This window comes from Phanerochaete carnosa, assembly GCF_000300595.1.
Source record: "Phanerochaete carnosa HHB-10118-sp unplaced genomic scaffold PHACAscaffold_13, whole genome shotgun sequence".
NCBI lineage: Eukaryota > Fungi > Basidiomycota > Agaricomycetes > Polyporales > Phanerochaetaceae > Phanerochaete > Phanerochaete carnosa.
The window spans coordinates 677,072-693,052 of record NW_006767640.1 but is presented as its reverse complement, the minus strand read 5'-3'; the positions used below and the strand labels follow the sequence as shown (position 1 = coordinate 693,052).

Sequence of the window (15,981 nt, the reverse complement as noted above, 5' to 3'; positions counted from 1 at the left end):
TTTTGCATGTTCCAGTAGCACTCATTTGAAACAAGGTTTGCGAAGGGAAAGGGCCCTGAATGAGATGCTCCATGACTTCGTGCGGGATCTCTATGTTCGCAAGGACTCACACCACTAATAACAGCGACCCCACCGTTCGGCGCGCGATCAGCGGTCTCCTTAGTAGCGGATCCTGCGACAGGCTTTGGAGCTTCGCAATCACTCTTGGATTTTTAATCAAAAACAGGAAGTGCTCATACAATAGTGGCTCACCGTCTTAGTATTACTGGGCTCGTTTGTGTTTCCTCCGGCTCCAGAGAGCAAATCATGAGAGGAACGGCAACGAGAACCAAACTTGCAAGATCCAGTCTTGAAGTATCTGCAGATTTCGTTCTTGGTGCCGCTACTCCTCGTCACTGGGGCAGTTGCTATGAAGTCGGTTTCACGTAGGCGTGACTACTCAGGAATATTTCTCAGGGGCTTACTATACAGTGAGACGAGGGCAACTGACCTCTTGATATACTGAAGATATAGTGCTGCTCCCTGCAGAAGGTAACACGGGCGTCGCTGCTATCCATGACGCTTTATTGAACCACCTCGTCGATGTACTAACCCTGAGCTCACCTGGACCAGTAGCATGAATATACCGGCATTTGTCTCCGAATCGACATCTCCCCCTAGCGTAATGCTGGCAAGGTCCAGGTTTCGAGGCTGTCCTCGTATCTTGGGACATGGTAGTAAAAGGCAGAGTGGTGAACTGCCTTGCATGCCCAACGTTCGCTTATATTGGGCCGTATAAGGTTCTGTCACGGCCGATGCCTGACGCCCAGAGCTGGATCCTGTCATGCACATTGGTCGCACTCCAAGAGACTCTGAGCAGCGCATCGACAGAAAGCAGATTGAGCATCGTCACAAGGACGCAAAACCGAGAATTGCCAGACGCATGCCTTTGCGCAATGGCCTCGTGGCGTCCGGGTAACGCCGTTACACGTGACAGTCACGTCACGGAGTTCGTATTTGTTGGACGTTGTCGTTGACCACCATGTCGGTGAACCGTCTTCCAGACGAAATTCTGCAGATAATTCTGCAACATGTTCTCCTTGATCCTGATCCTCGTCTCATCTGCACCACCTTGTCTCCTGCACAATGGGACTACACGCTCATGTTCCAGTTCATAGCTCCCCGCGACGTTGTGCGGGCCAGGTCGCTGCTACAAGTGTCGAAGCGGTGGAATCCAATCGTTCTACAATTCCTCTATGCCTGCGTTATCATCTCCAAGGTTCATCACGCATCGGATGTAATCACGCGTGTGAAAAGTGAGCCGGTGCTCGGCCGGCGCATCAAATCACTTTGGATGCACGCCGGGAACTTGCAGCTGTGGACGGACATCGTCTCTCATACGCACAAGATCACGCTAGTGTACTTGAACATCGATGCTCTGGAGGGGTCGGAAGAAATAGCACGGGCGTTTCTGACCTCCCTTAACCCAGAGACGGTGTACCTGCACTGGACACAACGGCGCGGACAACCTTGGATTTCATCTGTCCTATTGGCGTGCGTAAGAATGTTTTGGACCAATATGGTGTGTGGTCTACTTTTGCCTCCGGACGTCCCAATGCGTGCTTAACAAGTTCAGCGCCATCTTTACCTGAATAAGGATTTCATCGATCTCAACAACCTGCTTGAATGTTTTCGCACTTCGAACAGTCCTCACAAGCTTGAAAAGCTTGTAGTTGACGAGGGATCCCTCCGGAACGCGAAAGCAAGACTAGGAGCAGCACACATTGACCTTGTGTCGCATCAAAACTGTGGGCGTCTGTAGAACGATACTGCATTTCATAGAGAATGGGTGCGGACCATCTCAACAAATGCAAGCCTTATTAAGCTAATGTTCTATCTTCTACCATTCAGTCAGTCCATGTGTTAGAGCCGATTGCGAGCTTTCCATGTTCATAGTTGTATACAAGGCATCTATGTCTTATGTTAGTACATCCATGTAACTGCGTTTCATTCAATCAAGTGGCTGAGTGTACCATCGGTGGCCTGCCTACGAAGCTACCGAGGCGGCAGTACACTTCGAATATGATACCATGACAACAATGTGACAGGTAGGTATAGATGGCCAACGCATGCTTCTCTTGCGTTCGCTTAGCCTGGGGTAGCGCTGAGCATGGAGTAAGGCTGTTAATTCGAGAAGTTGGGTGCGCTATGCGCGTTCTGGAAATAAAATGAGGCAACTTCCACGCGGCCAGCTTTTGCGTATTACGAGACTTCTGTGATGCCCGTAACGCTCTCGTCTCGCCTTTTTACTCACAATATTTTGCGGTTCCTATACGAGAATAACGTATGTCTCGCGAAACTAATTTTCAGCCACCGAGTCGAATATTGGTGGTCCGCCAACCGACTATCCTGTCTACTTCTGACTTCAAACTCGGGCTGCCGATCTCCTCGTGGCGTTCGGGCGCTGCCGCCGTTCATCAGGTCACATTGTTCCCGGGCTCTCCCGCAGTATTTCACCACCATGTCCATCAACCGCATCCCGGACGAAGTCCTCCAGACGATCCTCCAGCATGTTCCCCAAGATCCTGACCCCACCCTACTCTGCACGCGGCTTGCCCCAGAGCAATGGTCCTATCAAATTTCCATCGTGGATAGGCTAATCTCTCCGCCTGGGAGCACTCGCGTCTACCAATTGCTGCGAGTTGAGAAGAGGTGGTATCGTATACTCTTGCCGCTCCTCTACTCCTGCGTTACCATCACCAAGGCACACTGCGCATGGGGCGTCATCACTCACCTTGAAAAAGATCTCTCTCTCCGAAAACGCATTCGTTCTATTTGGCTTCACGCTGGAACAGCGAAAGAGTGGGCGGACATCGTCTCCTACGCACCAAATATCTCTATGGTGTACCTCAACGCAGATGTCCTGGAAGCTGGGTCAAAAGAGGAGCAGAAGAAGTTCTGGCTGCACGTCAATCCAGAAACTGCACATGTACATTGTACCCGGAGCGGTTTGCTATCCCAGGCTCCCCTGGACTCTCGCATGCGCGAACACTGGACTAATCTGGCATGTCATACATTCTCAGTAATACGTGTCATTTCTGACGTGAGTCTTCATACTTCCAGCGCAACCTTCACCTCAACGACAGCTTCCCTGAAGTCACTAACGTAGTTTCCTCTCTGCGCGACGCCGTGAACTTGAAGACAATAGAGGTCAAGACCTATGAGAGATCGCTTGTCGAACCTTCAAGTTTCCAGCTCAGGCTCCTAAAATGGAAACTTCAGGGCAGAGGTATCACTCTGCTTTCGCGCGACGATGCAAGGCATTCAGAGATGCGCGGCGGTGCAAGACTTACAAGCCGTCAGATGACCAATTTGTGCGCCTTCATGAAGAGGAGCCAATCCGACCAGGTGCAGTTCTATACTGGGCCACCGGCAATAGAGAGCTTCGAGAGTACAGCGGACCTGGATACATACCTGTGCTGAGGATGGTAAGCATTTTCTGCCGTCACCGCTTACCGAGGCTTATACACTGATTGCTGTTTTCCAGTTCAATCTTGCCCAGGTATGGCTACAACCGGAATGCGCATTATTCGCCGATCGCAATACACACACAATCTGTCACACGAGCCTATGAGCTATGTCTCTACCTTGACGCTGTCGCGAGCACCATGACGATCATCGGTGATCAGTTGGCGGGACCCTCTAAGATCGGATAATTAGATATTGTTATGGATATGGAACAAGAAGACGTACGGTAGTCAAAGACGAGGCAAGCAGTGTGCTTCTCGCCTACGCCGCTGGTAAAAGCGATACGGCGCACAAAGCGCCTCTCGCCGCCGACCTCCTGGAAGCCCTGCGCCTGCCCATGGCCCTCAGAACTCACACATCTCCGCCACCAAATGCGCCGTACGCACCATCTTGGACGTCCAGTCGTTGCCGGAGGCGCCGCGCAGGGTGACCAGCACCAGGCCGTGCTCCTCGGTGACCTTGTCCCACCCGCCGATGAGGCTCGCCTCCTCGACATCCTTGAGGAGCACGCGCGCGGCGGAGACGGCGGTCTCCCCGATGATCTTGCTCTCAGCAGTGCGCTCCGGCGCGCCGAGCTCGAGGAGCTCGAGCCTGTCGTCGACATCCGAGACATCGCTCTTGTACTCTTCCTCGATCGTCTCGACTCCGTTCGCCGTGGTGTGCTTGATAGTCAAGGTTATAGAAGCCTTGGCGAATACCTTGAGGTGTTCCTCGGAGACACCCTGAGCTTTGGTCATGGCGGTGAGGGAAGAGGCGTCGCTGAGGGAATTGTTCTGCAAGGCGATCAGCAGGGGCTCCTCGCAGAAGAGATGACCGCGTACCTGGGTGTAGACACCACTGAAGTTAAGAGCGGAGATAGTAGTAGGGACGGACATGTTACTTCTGTATAGGAAATACGGGAGCTGCTTATCTTGCACTCTACGCATTCCATTTATTATATATGCTTTTGCTGGGGCGCTATGGTAGTTCCTACGATTGCCTCTTGCCTTGTGGGGTGCTCCAGCATCCCCGGGTGTATGCTGTTCGCCCCAGGGATGTTACAGTGGTGGGCTGCTAGTCATGCGTGCTCGTGCTGATGCTGAGTGCTCAAAACGTGATTGAGCACGGAGGAGCGGTTGCGGACGGAGGTATCCGGGGTCCCCAAATGACCTCTATATAGACCCCGTGTTCTTCCGATTTCAATCCCTAGCGCCGGTCTGATAGCTCGACCTGCTTGAAAACGCCCACTGCTCGCCTGGTCTCTCGACGCTCTCTAGAATGTCTATCACGGACACGCGTTCTCACTTTTTGCGCGTTTGTGACAATAGTGGCGAAACGGCGTCTCGCATTCCCCCAACCATCGATATTAGGCCGACACGCCTCTCTTTCTTCATGCTCGGCATCAAACTGTCCTTGCCGCTTCGAGGCAACACTATGGCCTTAGTACTACCACATGGTTCTGGGGATCCACAGTGCGGCCTCTAGATTCGTCGGCGTCGGGGGCCCCAGTGTGGGGGCACTCCGCTTCTTGTCGATGTCTTGACCGCCGGAGTCATGCTTGTAACATGCCTCTGGCCCCATGCGCTTGTTACGAGGCCCGTTCTTGTCCTCTTTTTGTGTCAAATAGCTGAGAAGCGAGGACGCACTGTGTTGGGTGGCGATGCGAGCTTGGGGGCATTGTCCCGCGCTTTCTGGTGCGTTACAATACATTTCTAGACTACTCTGACGTGCTCATTTGAGGAAAGATGCATTACCGGTGCTGTGCATAACATCAACTCCCCCCCTCTTTTACGATAAAGACGACCGCACCCTGTCCCCCAGCGACATGCTACCCGTCTTTGCTACCTCGGACTCTTACATGGGAGAAAATGAACACGTTCTTATTTGGGCCGAAAACATTCCTCCGGAATATGGGGTGTCGGGGCCAAAGGAGGCTACCGTGCTTCAAAGGATGTCTTATAGACATGGAACCTACCTCCCGTCTGCAGTACACAGTCCTAGAACCTCTAGCCGGATGCAGCGGCCTGTAAGCATGCAATTTCAACGAAGGGAATTGTAGTTTAAGCACAACATATTGCAGACACGCTACCAGACGCATGCTCATTCCGTAGTTTTGTGAGTGCCGGTCAGCGATTATTCGCCTGAGCTTATGCGCTCATACTTCTCGCCACATCAGTGCAGTCTCTTGCCTAGCTCTCCGCACACACTACCGGATGTTTTCTTGTGGACAACCCGGGTCTATGCATCTCCACCTGTCGTGCGCAACGTTCCGGTAAGATGCGGCCAGCGATTTGTTCCAAACTAAACTACAGGACCGTAAGCTTCTGTTTCTTCCTCTTCATAATGTCGCGACATTGTAACTGAATTGCTTGGCAGCACGTGTTGACTTACGCGATGTGCTGACACTTCCTCGAGTAGGACCTTGGTTCGTTGATATTTGTCCGGAGGTACGATCTCCTGGTGCCTGTAGATTCTTCCTCAAGGACTTTGTCGCACTGTCATTTTTTACACCTATCATCCACTATCTGCGTTGACAAGTCGACTTTCGCTGCCATTTCATTCGATTTGCCGGTTATTGATGGTGGCCCAAGTGGCTTGGCCAGTGATGCCCGGGTATGTCTAGGACCTCAGTACTCTGATATTTTGCGTTGCTCACAACGTCTTTTTGGCAGTCTGTCTGACGGCCCCATTGTCACTGTCGATATCGTCAACGCTGGACTGCACAAAGATAATAACAGCATCCTTGTACCGGCCAACTTCACGCTGTCTAGCCGCAGCATGGCGATGAACTCACGAAAGCAAAGGGGATTGATTCGTTGGTGCTATGTTGAGAACTGAGCCAGCTCGATAGTCGCAGTGCAGGTCCTAAAAGCCGCATATCTTCTCGGACACGTTGTGCAGCAAGTTGAATGGTGGCGGATTATGTGCATGAGCTGGGATGTCCCTCTGACGGAAAGGGCTGTGGGCGATTTGCCGGGGCCTCGTGGCGTACCCAGATTCGGCGAATTACGGGTTGCCTCGAACCACATTGTCACCTTACCATGCGGCATGAGCGAGCCCAACATACCGGACGAAATTCTGCACCACATACTCAACTACTTGCTCGCTGTCGATGAATCCCTGTTCTGCAGATTTCCGTCGTACGACCGTACGTATGGGCGGGGTTGCTACCGCAGCCACTCAGAATGGGAGCATATTATGCTGCTGCGCCAGTCCAGCCTTCTCCTCGTATCAAAGCGCTGGCTAAGGGTCGGCACTCCGCTCCTCTACCGAGGCGTCGTTATCTGGAAGGCGGAGCATACCAAGACCTTGGCGCGTCTCTTCAAAGCGAACCCGGCCATCGGGGCCGCGACACGTTATCTCAGGCTCGAAGGCGGATTGGGGAAAGATTTGCATGATGTTGCGAGGATGACTCCTAACGTGCACACACTATACCTGAACATCAGCATACGGGGAACAGAAAGCATTGCTGGGCTTCGGCGCGCACTTCCCATCCTCAAATTGAGCAAGCTATACCTGACGTACATGTCGTACGCCGGAGAAAGCAAGGTCATTCGCGAGGGACGAGAGCTTGTGGAGAAGTGTTTAACACATCATCTTGTAACATTGGTGAGTTGTCCGTCGCCGTGATTACAAAAACGAGTGCTAACATGTGTCGTGCAGAGGACGATAATCCTTCCGCAAGGTTTTCGCATGTCCACTAGCATTGCGGTTGCTTTGGGGAACGCCCCAGCGCTGGAGACGGTCTCTGCATCTTCTGAATACTACAACATCACGGATTGGCTGAAGCGCGGCTATATCCAGCTGATCGCCACAAATCCGAGGCTACAACGTATATGCTGCCGCGGCGCACGCGGGAAGCCGGCTGTAGACGATATGATTACCCAAATGGGGGTTCCAGAGCGCATAGCGAATCTATTCACATACGAACGGACGTATATGGACGACATCAGGTATGGCTCTCCGCGAAACTTACGCAAAGATGTTAATCGATGGCGTTAGATACTCGCCATCTTACTTCCGGGACGAATGACCCAGAGACTATACAAGTCCTTTATTATTACTGTAAGGCTGCGACATATTTTCTCATGTTGAGAGCCACGTGAATAAATTGCGGTACAACCGTTGCCTGGTGTACAGCGAGGATCCAGGAAACAGCGAAGAACATGAACAGCTATCCTGAACAAGGCTGGCCTAGTCACATAAAAAATGGCGTGGTACATCGCTTTATCCGTGGTGACGAGATACCGATGGGAGTTGTTCACAAGTATTGTGACCGCATATGTGGTGCGTGATGTGAATGGCTCTGCGATTGATTATACTGCACGAATACATATCTGAGATACAAAAATAGCGTACAAACGCGGAGACAATGTGTACGTGTGCTCCAGATCTGGAAATAAAGGGTCCAAGGCGCACTCAACTCGTAAAGTAGCTACTGCGAGTGGTCAACAATTTAATCATTGCATAGTATACGCTTGTCATGGCGGCAACTTGGAGTCTCCACATAGAGGTACTGTCTCTGTATATTAGCAATCGTAAACCGAACAGTCGCGTACGTTCAACATTACCGGTCATCCATGCGCCATGATGGATTACTTTTGCTGCTTCTCCGCCTTCTTGAATAACTTTGCTACGAGCGATAACCGAGAATCGCGCCGAGTCTCGGCTTCCGCCACGAGCGGGCGTACTGAAGGTAGAGGTACCAGGGGAGGAGGTGCTGGTAGCATAGACTCTAGAGTGATATCAGGAGCTTCAAACTGCAGGCTGTTGACCATTCGATACAGCTCATGCATCGACAGTCCAACGATAGCGGTGCGATTCCGATTGTGCACGTCCACAAGTGCCTGCCGAACACGTTGTGCAGTGGCACTTCGAGAGTCGTACCACTCAATTAGGCGTTCGGCCACATCGAGATGTTCTATATGCAGCAGGAATATATGTTTCATAATAATCACCGTATCTAGCGTACGCAAAGAATTAGTGATGCAGTCATGAACGCTGACAGCTCGGGAATCCGATACCTATGACCATCTGTTCGAGCTGAGCACAAAACTTGAGCTTAGGACTATTCCATCGCCGAATCTGTAGCCAGTCATCCGACTCAGGGTGGCCAATGAGTCGAAAACTGAAGTCGATGCGATCCTGTAGGCGGCGATCAAGCTGTCCTGGCTTAGTATCGTGCTAGCTTTACCTCAATCATGAGAAGGCTCACGTGCTTAAACAACTGTTCATCATGTTCTTTGGACCAAACCGTGTTCCACGGTTCGAGAAGCCTTTCTCTGCTGATAGGACGCTCGCCAAGACTGCCATAGTTCTCTAGAAAGAAATGAGCTTAGTGCTCGGTGTGGCGCCAACTACTGTACTCACCGCCCATGCCCAGACTGTGGGTCCAGATTTATCAGTTAGCGCAGAATTTTCATAGAGGTAGCGGCAGGGACACTTGCCAGATTGAGTGTTCGATCTTCAATGCAACATCAACTGTTTGCGCAGTGGCGAATAGCTCTCGGAGCTTGCGCTGCTCTTCGTGTCTGCTTGCAATAACCTCTGAATCTTGCGGAGGCTCGAGTGCGTCCATTGTCTGACGAATGAGCTCAGTTAGACGCGAGTCACTGGGTTCTGACTTATGGGCTGTATTTAGGTAAACGTAAACGTCAGCAACGGCAACATAACGGAATGTCAAACTACCGACTGTGCGAAAGGGCAACAACTGCCTTCGGAGGAAATAGAAGTGCTTGAAGTGGAGCGCAGTAGTGTTCTTTGAAGCGGCTTTCCGCAGTCTGTGTAGCTTGGGTCTCCAGTTCGTCTTCGTCCACGCCTCTACCTTCCTTTTCCGCCGCTTCTTCTAGTTCTTGCAGTACGTCCTGGACATACGTGTCGAATTTCGTCATAACAGCGATTACTGGCACTGTGCAATCCGTGAGGTTGCGTTTGCGGCAGTATCAGGCGCGGCAAACCTTCTTTCATAGTCGAGAAGAATTCGCGCTCCGCTTGCTGTATCGGCCGTGAGTTTATTTCCACACAATACCTATGAGGAGTAGTAGACTCGATTCGGCACATATCCATGTCGTATAGACGATGATATAGGGACAGTGTACATACCAGACCATATGCAATCGCTCGTTGATGTCCTCAGTCGCGGCTCTGCGCGCGATGAAATCGGACACTACCTTTACTTCTTTGCCCTGCCCAGCTTCAAAGCCTTCGGAGTCATGCGCAACGATCTTGTCGTTACGCTGAGGTATGAGTTCTCGCTCGATATCGTGAACTCCTCGCTGAATAGAAAAATCCTCAATAACAGGTTAGAAAGCAACAGTCTCGATTGGGGGCTTACCGTCGTGCTGGGCTGATCTGCCTACTTCAAAATTAGGTCGTACTTGCAAATGACAACGCCTCGTAGCTTACCACATTCTCACCGCACACCTGGCAAGTCACACGAGTCATACACAACAACGCGAGAAAGCCGAAAAGCTGCTACCCACTTTACTCAGGATCGTAGTTTTCCCGCATCCTGTCTTGCCGATGATGAGCAAGCGAAATCGCTTGATCTCAGGCATCGAGACGTTTGTAAGAGGGCTTCAGAGCCCCAGGAGCAGGCAGATTAGGTACTACTGAAAGTGACCTCAGTGATTCGACGTTGAAGGAATGGATCGAATCAGATGCTCCATCGAGCTCGCATCCAGTCCCTGATCAACGAGCAATTAACCCTAGCTGCTCTGTCGGAGCCAATTACGGTGCGACTTCCTACCGCCGGCGAATTTTCCCAGGCAGATATTCATCTGGACCTCGAGTCTCTCCGGGGTCAATGGCGTTGAAACTTCTTCAGGTTACCGTCGCACTCTGCTAGCATAAGAACTTCAGGCATTGTAGAAGGGTCGAAAGCCAGAAGTCAGACCATAGATGCCGGCTTACACGGTTCGGCAGGAGAGAACGCACTCGCTGCCGTTTTTCAGAGTCCGAGGCGGATGCGATAACATTGCCCCAATAACATTTGGCTATAGATACGAGGTTCACACTGTAAGCAAAACGACCTGTTGCAAGACGATTGAAGACACATTAGCTCGAACTTGCGCGTCGAGAGGGCTGCGGATGTGATCAAGCAGCGCGCAGGTGACCTGCCATCGGTTCAGTTTGATGCGCCCCTCCTTGGCGGTCTTGCGGCAAGCGGACATGCTCGAGCCAATTTACAGCTAAGGGACCAGGTGATTTGAATGTAAGGTGCAGAGCACTTTCTCGCACCCAGTAAACGTCTCTGGGGTGTTGGCGGCTCCTCGTAGGGGTTTTTCACTTACTCTCTGCCTTCGGTGCCAATCCACTCGTTCCAATTCTGTCCCATACATTCAACAGTCAAGATTTACAAGGTGCTATCTACGCTTCTTTCCAGCTCTCATGAATAGCTTGGACACCAATGTATGCCGAGGCCGGGACGGCATCTTGGCATCTACCTCAGAGGCTGGCATTGGAACAGACGGTGCTGGCGGCGTCAGCTTTAGAGTAAAATCAGGCACCTCGACCTCCAAGTTATTGGCCATTACGTGCAGTTCCTCGAAGCTCAGCCCGATCAACGCCTTTGGATCGCGATTATGCTTCTCCACAAGCATCTTGCGGACATGTTGTGCAGTGGTACTCCGCAAGTTGTACCATTCGATAAGGCGTTGGACGGCGTCTTTGTCGTTTGCACGCAGCAGGAATATGTGCTTCATAATAATCACACTGTCTAGTTCCCAGTCAGCGTGAGGCACTGTATAAGCAATATGTTTCCAAGGATTACCTACCTATGACCATCTCTTCAAGCTGAGCAGACTGCTTGAGTCGATAATCCCATTGCCAGATCTGTTCCAAATCGGATGACTCAAGATGGCCTATAATTCGTGGGCTATAATCAATGTGATACTGTAGCTGATAGTTAAGCTAGTGTGCATAAGCTTGCCGTCAATAGTCACCATCAGAATACAGAAGCTCACCCAGGCAAACAGCTCTGGAGAATTCGTTTTTGACCAAACGGTGTTCCAGAGCTCGATCAGTTGCTCCCTCTCAATTGGACGTTGTCCAAGCCTTTCGTAATTTACTGAGAACAAAGATAATCAGCAGATTAGCCGAAGTAATGAGAGTGCAACTGACCGCCCATGCCCTTGCTAGAAATAGATACGTAGCCAGTGAGATCTTTTCGCATAGAGCGTGAATATTGCAACATACCTTATTGAAGTCTCAACCTTAACTGTAAGATCAGCCGTCTGGGCGGTCACGAAGAGGTCTCTCAGCTTGCGCTGCTCCTCTCGTCTCTGGAATGTCATCTGTACGTCATCCGCCGGGCTCAACGCTTTCATTGTTTGTCTAATGAGCTCACTCAGGCGAGAGTCGTCAGGCTTGGACTCATGGGCTACATGCATGCATGTCTTAGTGCGATGGCACGATCGAGTATGGGATTACTCACTGCGCGAGAGGATGACAATCGCCTTGGGAGGGAATGGCAAGTCTTCTAGCTGTGCGCTGTAGTACTCCTTGAAGCGGCTCTCCGCGATCTCTGTAGCTCGCGCTTCCAGCTCATCTTCGTCAACTTCACGTCCTTCTTCTTCTGCAGCTTCTTCCAGCTCCTGAAGAGTGTCCTGAACGAAGACGTCAAACTTGGTGACCACCGCAATGACCGGCACTGCAAAGCCTATAAATATAAGCCGGAAGCCGCGGTAGATGGAGCGGACCTTGCTTCAAGGTGGAGAAGAACTCGCGTTCCGCGTGTTGTATTGGCCGTGCACTCATCTCTACACAATACCTGTAAAAGAGCAGGTCAGCATGTACACCGACCCCCAAGGGCATCGAATCGGACTCAGCGCGTACCATACCATGTGTAGTCGTTCATTGACGTCCTCCATTGTCCCTCTTTGCGCGATAAAATCGGACACTACTTTGACTTCCTTGCCTTGCCCGGCCTCGAAGCCTTCGGAGTCGTGTGCGACAAGCTTATCATTAAGCTGAAACAGGAGCTCTTGCTCGATATCATGCACACCGCGCTGTGTAGAGTGCGCCATCAGTAGACGACCAAGACATTACTGATGGTAACGGATCGTTGACACACCGACGTGCTGGGTCGATCGACCTAGACGAGAATGAAATGGTGTTGTGCAGACAGACTTCGGTCGAAACACACCACTTCTTCACCGCACACCTGGCAACGGTTCGGTATACTCAGCGTAGACCACCAAGGAACCGCTTACTTTACTAAGGATCGTCGTCTTTCCACACCCTGTCTTGCCAATGATGAGCAGGCGGAATCGTTTGATATCAGGCATTACACAGCTCAATGACGAGAAGTTGAGATGGACTACAAAGGTGAAAGCGTGTGCGAAGTTAAGAGTCAAAATCAGCGCGTAACACTGCTCGAAGATAGCTCGGACCGGATGTCCCTTACTGACACGCTGTTCCCAGGAAAATATTCAAATGAACGGCCGTTTGGATACTTTACATCTTCGACGGTACATGCAATAACAAACGAGATCACAGAGAGATGGATAGAAGCAAACTATACATGGGTCAACGGGTTCGGAGTATTAGGAGGACGTGTGCAAGCAAAGCTCATAGGGAAAAGCTTCTGAAGACGGTAGCAGGATCCTATCTCGAAGTCAAGCAAAGCATTTCATGAAGTTTAAGACGGCTTACGAAGCGCGACTTGGCAATGATCGTCGACACCCTTGTCATTGCTTTTTCGCGGCTGAAGGACCGTATCACCTGTGAGATAATATTCAGTATCTTCCTCTTCAAGACGGACATAGATCGACAAACGTTCTCGTCTCCGATGTAATCTCTGATGAGCATATGCACCTGCTTCCGCTGCGAAGATGCGCGATAGGTCGTGAACGCACGGGTCACGTCTTCACGAGAAATTGCCTTGTCTACGCGAGGTCGAACCGTCCAGTACAGGCTCTCGAGCCCCAGCGTCAGGTCTGGCAAACGGTGTCAGCATCATGATGCAGAACCGCCGCTCAGCAACCTGCACGTACCAGCAACGTACGCCATGAGCACACGAGCGGTTGCGGGAGTGCCAACGGCAACACTCTCCAGGAGCTTTATTGCCTCAGTGGCTGCGGGTACGGCCATGGAGGCCGGATTCATGACAGCAGATGCGAGGTTTTCAATGATCTTCGATCCCTCGGCATCGTGATGCGAGTCGCCCTCGAGAGTGGGAACCATAATCGGCTCGATAAAGAGTTTGCGAAGCATGGCTCGCATGTTGGCACCGACGAGGATCTGCTCGAGTACGGCACGTCAGTAGTTTTGTAATCTGGCGTGCATTCGCGTTACAAACCTCGTCGGGATCCTAGAGAAGATCGATTAGACGCATGCGAAACACAATAAGCTGAGTCAGCATACGTATATATTCCATACGCGGACGATGTCGCGGTGAATCCGTCCCAGAATATGAAGGAGGGTTACCCTCCGTATACCGCGTACCGGTATCAAGGCAGCTCCGAGACCTTGCCAGTACACTACATACCATCAGTGGAGCGAATTCCAATCAGAGTTATATTTACTTACTGTTCTTTCCGGCGCTGCAGGGTTGCAGAGCATAACTCAATGATGGGCTGCGATGCTGGCGTAAACCAAGATATAACGTACAGAAGTGATGTTTCAACCTTGAGATTCACGTCCGCCTGGGGAAAAGATGACGTTTATCACCATGTGGTGCACTAAAATAACAGCTACTAACCATTTGTGCAGATGCCCACATGACGTTCAGAGCCTCTGAATCCGAGAGAGTTGACGTCGTAAGCTGAATGAGCGAGATAATTGATTCTGGATCTACGTGAGTGTCAGTCATGGTCATTGTGATCTTGGCTATGGCCCCTGCACTTGAACCCACGTTTGTATGACACCGCACAGTAATGCGTCCAAGCATTAGGAACCAAATCAGACTTGAGCACGCCGACGCATGACTTCTCGTATTCTTTCACGCCCGCCGCAATGCAATCTTGCTTTGCCTTCGCCGTTGCGCTTGCTTTGTCCATTCCAGACTGGATGTGTTCGCTCTTGAGCCGCTTCTGCTCTCGAAATTCTAGCCGGTCGATTTTCGTGAACACGACTATCACGGGAACTGCTCGGCACAAGTGAGAGGGGGTAGCTGCGTGAGCTTAACGTCCTGCTTCTTACCTTTGTTTCCGGACCTTTTCAGAGAGTCAAGCAAGGCGATGTCGCCCCCTTCGAAGGGCCGCTGGCCCGCGATGGGTATCTCAATGCAGTACCTACTGCACATTAGCTGTACTGCGATACCAAAGGTAATTTGGCATACCAGATAGCATGTAGCTGTTCTGCAAATGGGCGGCCTTCGCGATCCTTGATGAAGTCGGTGATAATATTGAGATTCTCTGGGGAACCGCTCTCGAGTCCTTTGCTGTCGTGCAAACACAATGACTTGGTCGGTGGGGTGATCTCTTCCTTGATGTCGTGTTCCGCAGACTAGCGACATTGTAGTCGGAGTTGGGCGTCGTCCGGCGGAGGATCGTAGAAGAGAAATACTCACAGAAAAATCCTGCACGCGAGCCTTATCCAGATCAAAGTCGAAAACCTCAGACACGAGAGTAGACTTCCCAGACCCCGCCTTGCCGACTAGCAAGATTCGGAAGACGTCGCATGACTTTGTGATGTTGTCGAAGTACGACCGTAGCTCGTCATCATTCGAGGCGGACTCTGGCAGAGGCTGAGATGGGCTCAGGTCCATGTTAGCTCGAAGACGGCCAGCAAGTGAACAACGGTGGGTAGCTACCACCGCCAAGTTGCCAACGAAGGATCTCCGGAGTGGTGCGTAAACCTAATCTGACATGTAAGCGTTTATCGTATAGTCTCCACAGAATAAGGTAGAGGTCACCAGGAACGGGCACCCCTTATGTAAGCAGACGTCGGCCGACAGTGACGGCCTTAATGGCGACGGGCGCACTCCTCCTTTGGTAAAACTGCTCAGTAGGAAATGTCAGAAGAGGCTCTGGCTATAATTCCTATTCAGCAGAATCTTTTTACATGGCGTTTTCATTGAGCTATTAGGGAAAAAGTGATCTCAGCGGAAAACACATTTTTCAGCCAAACCAGCCAAATTGGCAAGATTTTGTGTTGGCGAGAGGTCGAATTTTGCGCAAGCGCCTTAATCACGTGATCTGCCACGCGAGAGCGCTGATGCGTACAAGCTCCATATTGGGTAAAATCCCGCCTGCCCACTGGCGCTTAGTTTCTGCCCCTTGGGAATTGGCCTCGAGTGACTTCTCTGAATGGAGTGGCAAATGTAGAATCAAAACCAGGTTATAGATACACTAATGCAGCCTGCTGAGATATTTCTCAGGCTCCCCTCGACCTTAAACTTGGTACGGGCAAGCGAAATCCCTCGGATTTTGCGCCTCCCACGATCACGTGATGGAGCTTACGTAAGAGTGCCCGTTCCTGGCGACCCCTACCTTACACAGGGCCCCGGGAGATTGCGTGGACCAGTTTTCAGGGGATTGCCCGCAGATCAAC

General features: G+C 51.3%; 8 protein-coding genes across 8 annotated transcripts in view; 3 read left to right on the top strand and 5 right to left on the bottom strand.

The window, feature by feature from the left end:
• Positions 1–1,005: 1,005 nt before the first annotated feature.
• PHACADRAFT_265253 (uncharacterized protein) lies at positions 1,006–2,050 on the top strand. Its single transcript, XM_007401680.1, has one exon. The coding sequence runs from the start codon at positions 1,022–1,024 to the stop codon at positions 1,604–1,606; it is 585 nt and encodes a 194-aa protein (XP_007401742.1). The 5' UTR covers positions 1,006–1,021; the 3' UTR covers positions 1,607–2,050.
• Positions 2,051–2,650: 600 nt separating this feature from the next.
• Positions 2,651–3,480, top strand: PHACADRAFT_265252 (uncharacterized protein; the record flags this gene model as incomplete). The annotated part of the gene is made up of 1 exon (XM_007401679.1): positions 2,651–3,480. A coding segment is annotated over exon 1 (265 nt), but the record flags the coding sequence as incomplete, so codon positions are not given.
• Positions 3,481–3,664: 184 nt separating this feature from the next.
• On the bottom strand, positions 3,665–4,382 carry PHACADRAFT_201373 (uncharacterized protein; the record flags this gene model as incomplete). The annotated part of the gene is made up of 4 exons (XM_007401678.1): positions 3,665–3,681; positions 3,733–3,838; positions 3,894–4,280; positions 4,329–4,382. 4 exons carry the CDS (start codon positions 4,380–4,382, stop codon positions 3,665–3,667), a joined length of 564 nt encoding a protein of 187 aa, XP_007401740.1.
• A 2,152-nt stretch (positions 4,383–6,534) lies between these two features.
• PHACADRAFT_106695 (uncharacterized protein) lies at positions 6,535–7,488 on the top strand (the record flags this gene model as incomplete). Its single annotated transcript, XM_007401677.1, has 2 exons — positions 6,535–7,095; positions 7,150–7,488. 2 exons carry the CDS (start codon positions 6,535–6,537, stop codon positions 7,486–7,488), a joined length of 900 nt encoding a protein of 299 aa, XP_007401739.1.
• PHACADRAFT_179078 (uncharacterized protein) lies at positions 7,462–9,952 on the bottom strand. The gene is made up of 11 exons (XM_007401676.1): positions 9,892–9,952; positions 9,821–9,841; positions 9,589–9,761; positions 9,444–9,514; positions 9,179–9,394; positions 8,934–9,117; positions 8,857–8,870; positions 8,702–8,805; positions 8,511–8,649; positions 8,058–8,449; positions 7,462–8,002 (listed from the first exon to the last, which is right to left on the bottom strand). The coding sequence occupies exons 1-10, from the start codon at positions 9,928–9,930 to the stop codon at positions 8,082–8,084; spliced, it is 1,329 nt and encodes a 442-aa protein (XP_007401738.1). The 5' UTR covers positions 9,931–9,952; the 3' UTR covers positions 7,462–8,002; positions 8,058–8,081.
• Positions 9,953–10,809: 857 nt separating this feature from the next.
• On the bottom strand, positions 10,810–11,210 carry PHACADRAFT_265242 (uncharacterized protein). The gene has a single exon (XM_007401675.1). The coding sequence runs from the start codon at positions 11,187–11,189 to the stop codon at positions 10,851–10,853; it is 339 nt and encodes a 112-aa protein (XP_007401737.1). The 5' UTR covers positions 11,190–11,210; the 3' UTR covers positions 10,810–10,850.
• A 702-nt stretch (positions 11,211–11,912) lies between these two features.
• On the bottom strand, positions 11,913–12,512 carry PHACADRAFT_106055 (uncharacterized protein; the record flags this gene model as incomplete). The annotated part of the gene is made up of 3 exons (XM_007401674.1): positions 11,913–12,136; positions 12,186–12,245; positions 12,311–12,512. 3 exons carry the CDS (start codon positions 12,510–12,512, stop codon positions 11,913–11,915), a joined length of 486 nt encoding a protein of 161 aa, XP_007401736.1.
• Positions 12,513–12,924: 412 nt separating this feature from the next.
• Positions 12,925–15,981, bottom strand: part of PHACADRAFT_265240 (uncharacterized protein) — a 4,223-nt gene continuing 1,166 nt past the window's right edge. The window contains exons 2-14 of the mRNA XM_007401673.1: positions 14,999–15,328; positions 14,768–14,934; positions 14,629–14,720; positions 14,342–14,572; positions 14,189–14,280; positions 14,098–14,132; positions 14,017–14,030; positions 13,852–13,967; positions 13,787–13,798; positions 13,482–13,728; positions 13,264–13,424; positions 13,141–13,209; positions 12,925–13,092 (exon numbers count right to left, since the gene is read on the bottom strand). Coding sequence (XP_007401735.1) covers positions 13,057–13,092; positions 13,141–13,209; positions 13,264–13,424; positions 13,482–13,728; positions 13,787–13,798; positions 13,852–13,967; positions 14,017–14,030; positions 14,098–14,132; positions 14,189–14,280; positions 14,342–14,572; positions 14,629–14,720; positions 14,768–14,934; positions 14,999–15,196 — 1,470 coding nt within the window. The 5' untranslated portion in view covers positions 15,197–15,328 and the 3' untranslated portion in view covers positions 12,925–13,056. The remainder of the gene's footprint in view (positions 13,093–13,140; positions 13,210–13,263; positions 13,425–13,481; positions 13,729–13,786; positions 13,799–13,851; positions 13,968–14,016; positions 14,031–14,097; positions 14,133–14,188; positions 14,281–14,341; positions 14,573–14,628; positions 14,721–14,767; positions 14,935–14,998; positions 15,329–15,981) is intronic.

What these genes read in the sequence shown, in the direction of transcription:
- PHACADRAFT_179078 (XM_007401676.1), bottom strand. Translation starts at nt 9,930, where the DNA reads ATGACTCGTGTGACTTGCCAGGTGTGCGGTGAGAATGTG. An exon ending in AGGTGTGCGGTGAGAATGTG is followed by an intron (nt 9,842 to 9,891) that starts GTAAGCTACGAG and finishes ATTTTGAAGTAG; the next exon opens with GCAGATCAGCCCAGCACGAC. An exon ending in GCTCGAACAGATGGTCATAG is followed by an intron (nt 8,450 to 8,510) that starts GTATCGGATTCC and finishes TGCGTACGCTAG; the next exon opens with ATACGGTGATTATTATGAAA.
- PHACADRAFT_265242 (XM_007401675.1), bottom strand. Translation starts at nt 11,189, where the DNA reads ATGAAGCACATATTCCTGCTGCGTGCAAACGACAAAGACGCCGTCCAA.
- PHACADRAFT_265253 (XM_007401680.1), top strand. Translation starts at nt 1,022, where the DNA reads ATGTCGGTGAACCGTCTTCCAGACGAAATTCTGCAGATAATTCTGCAA.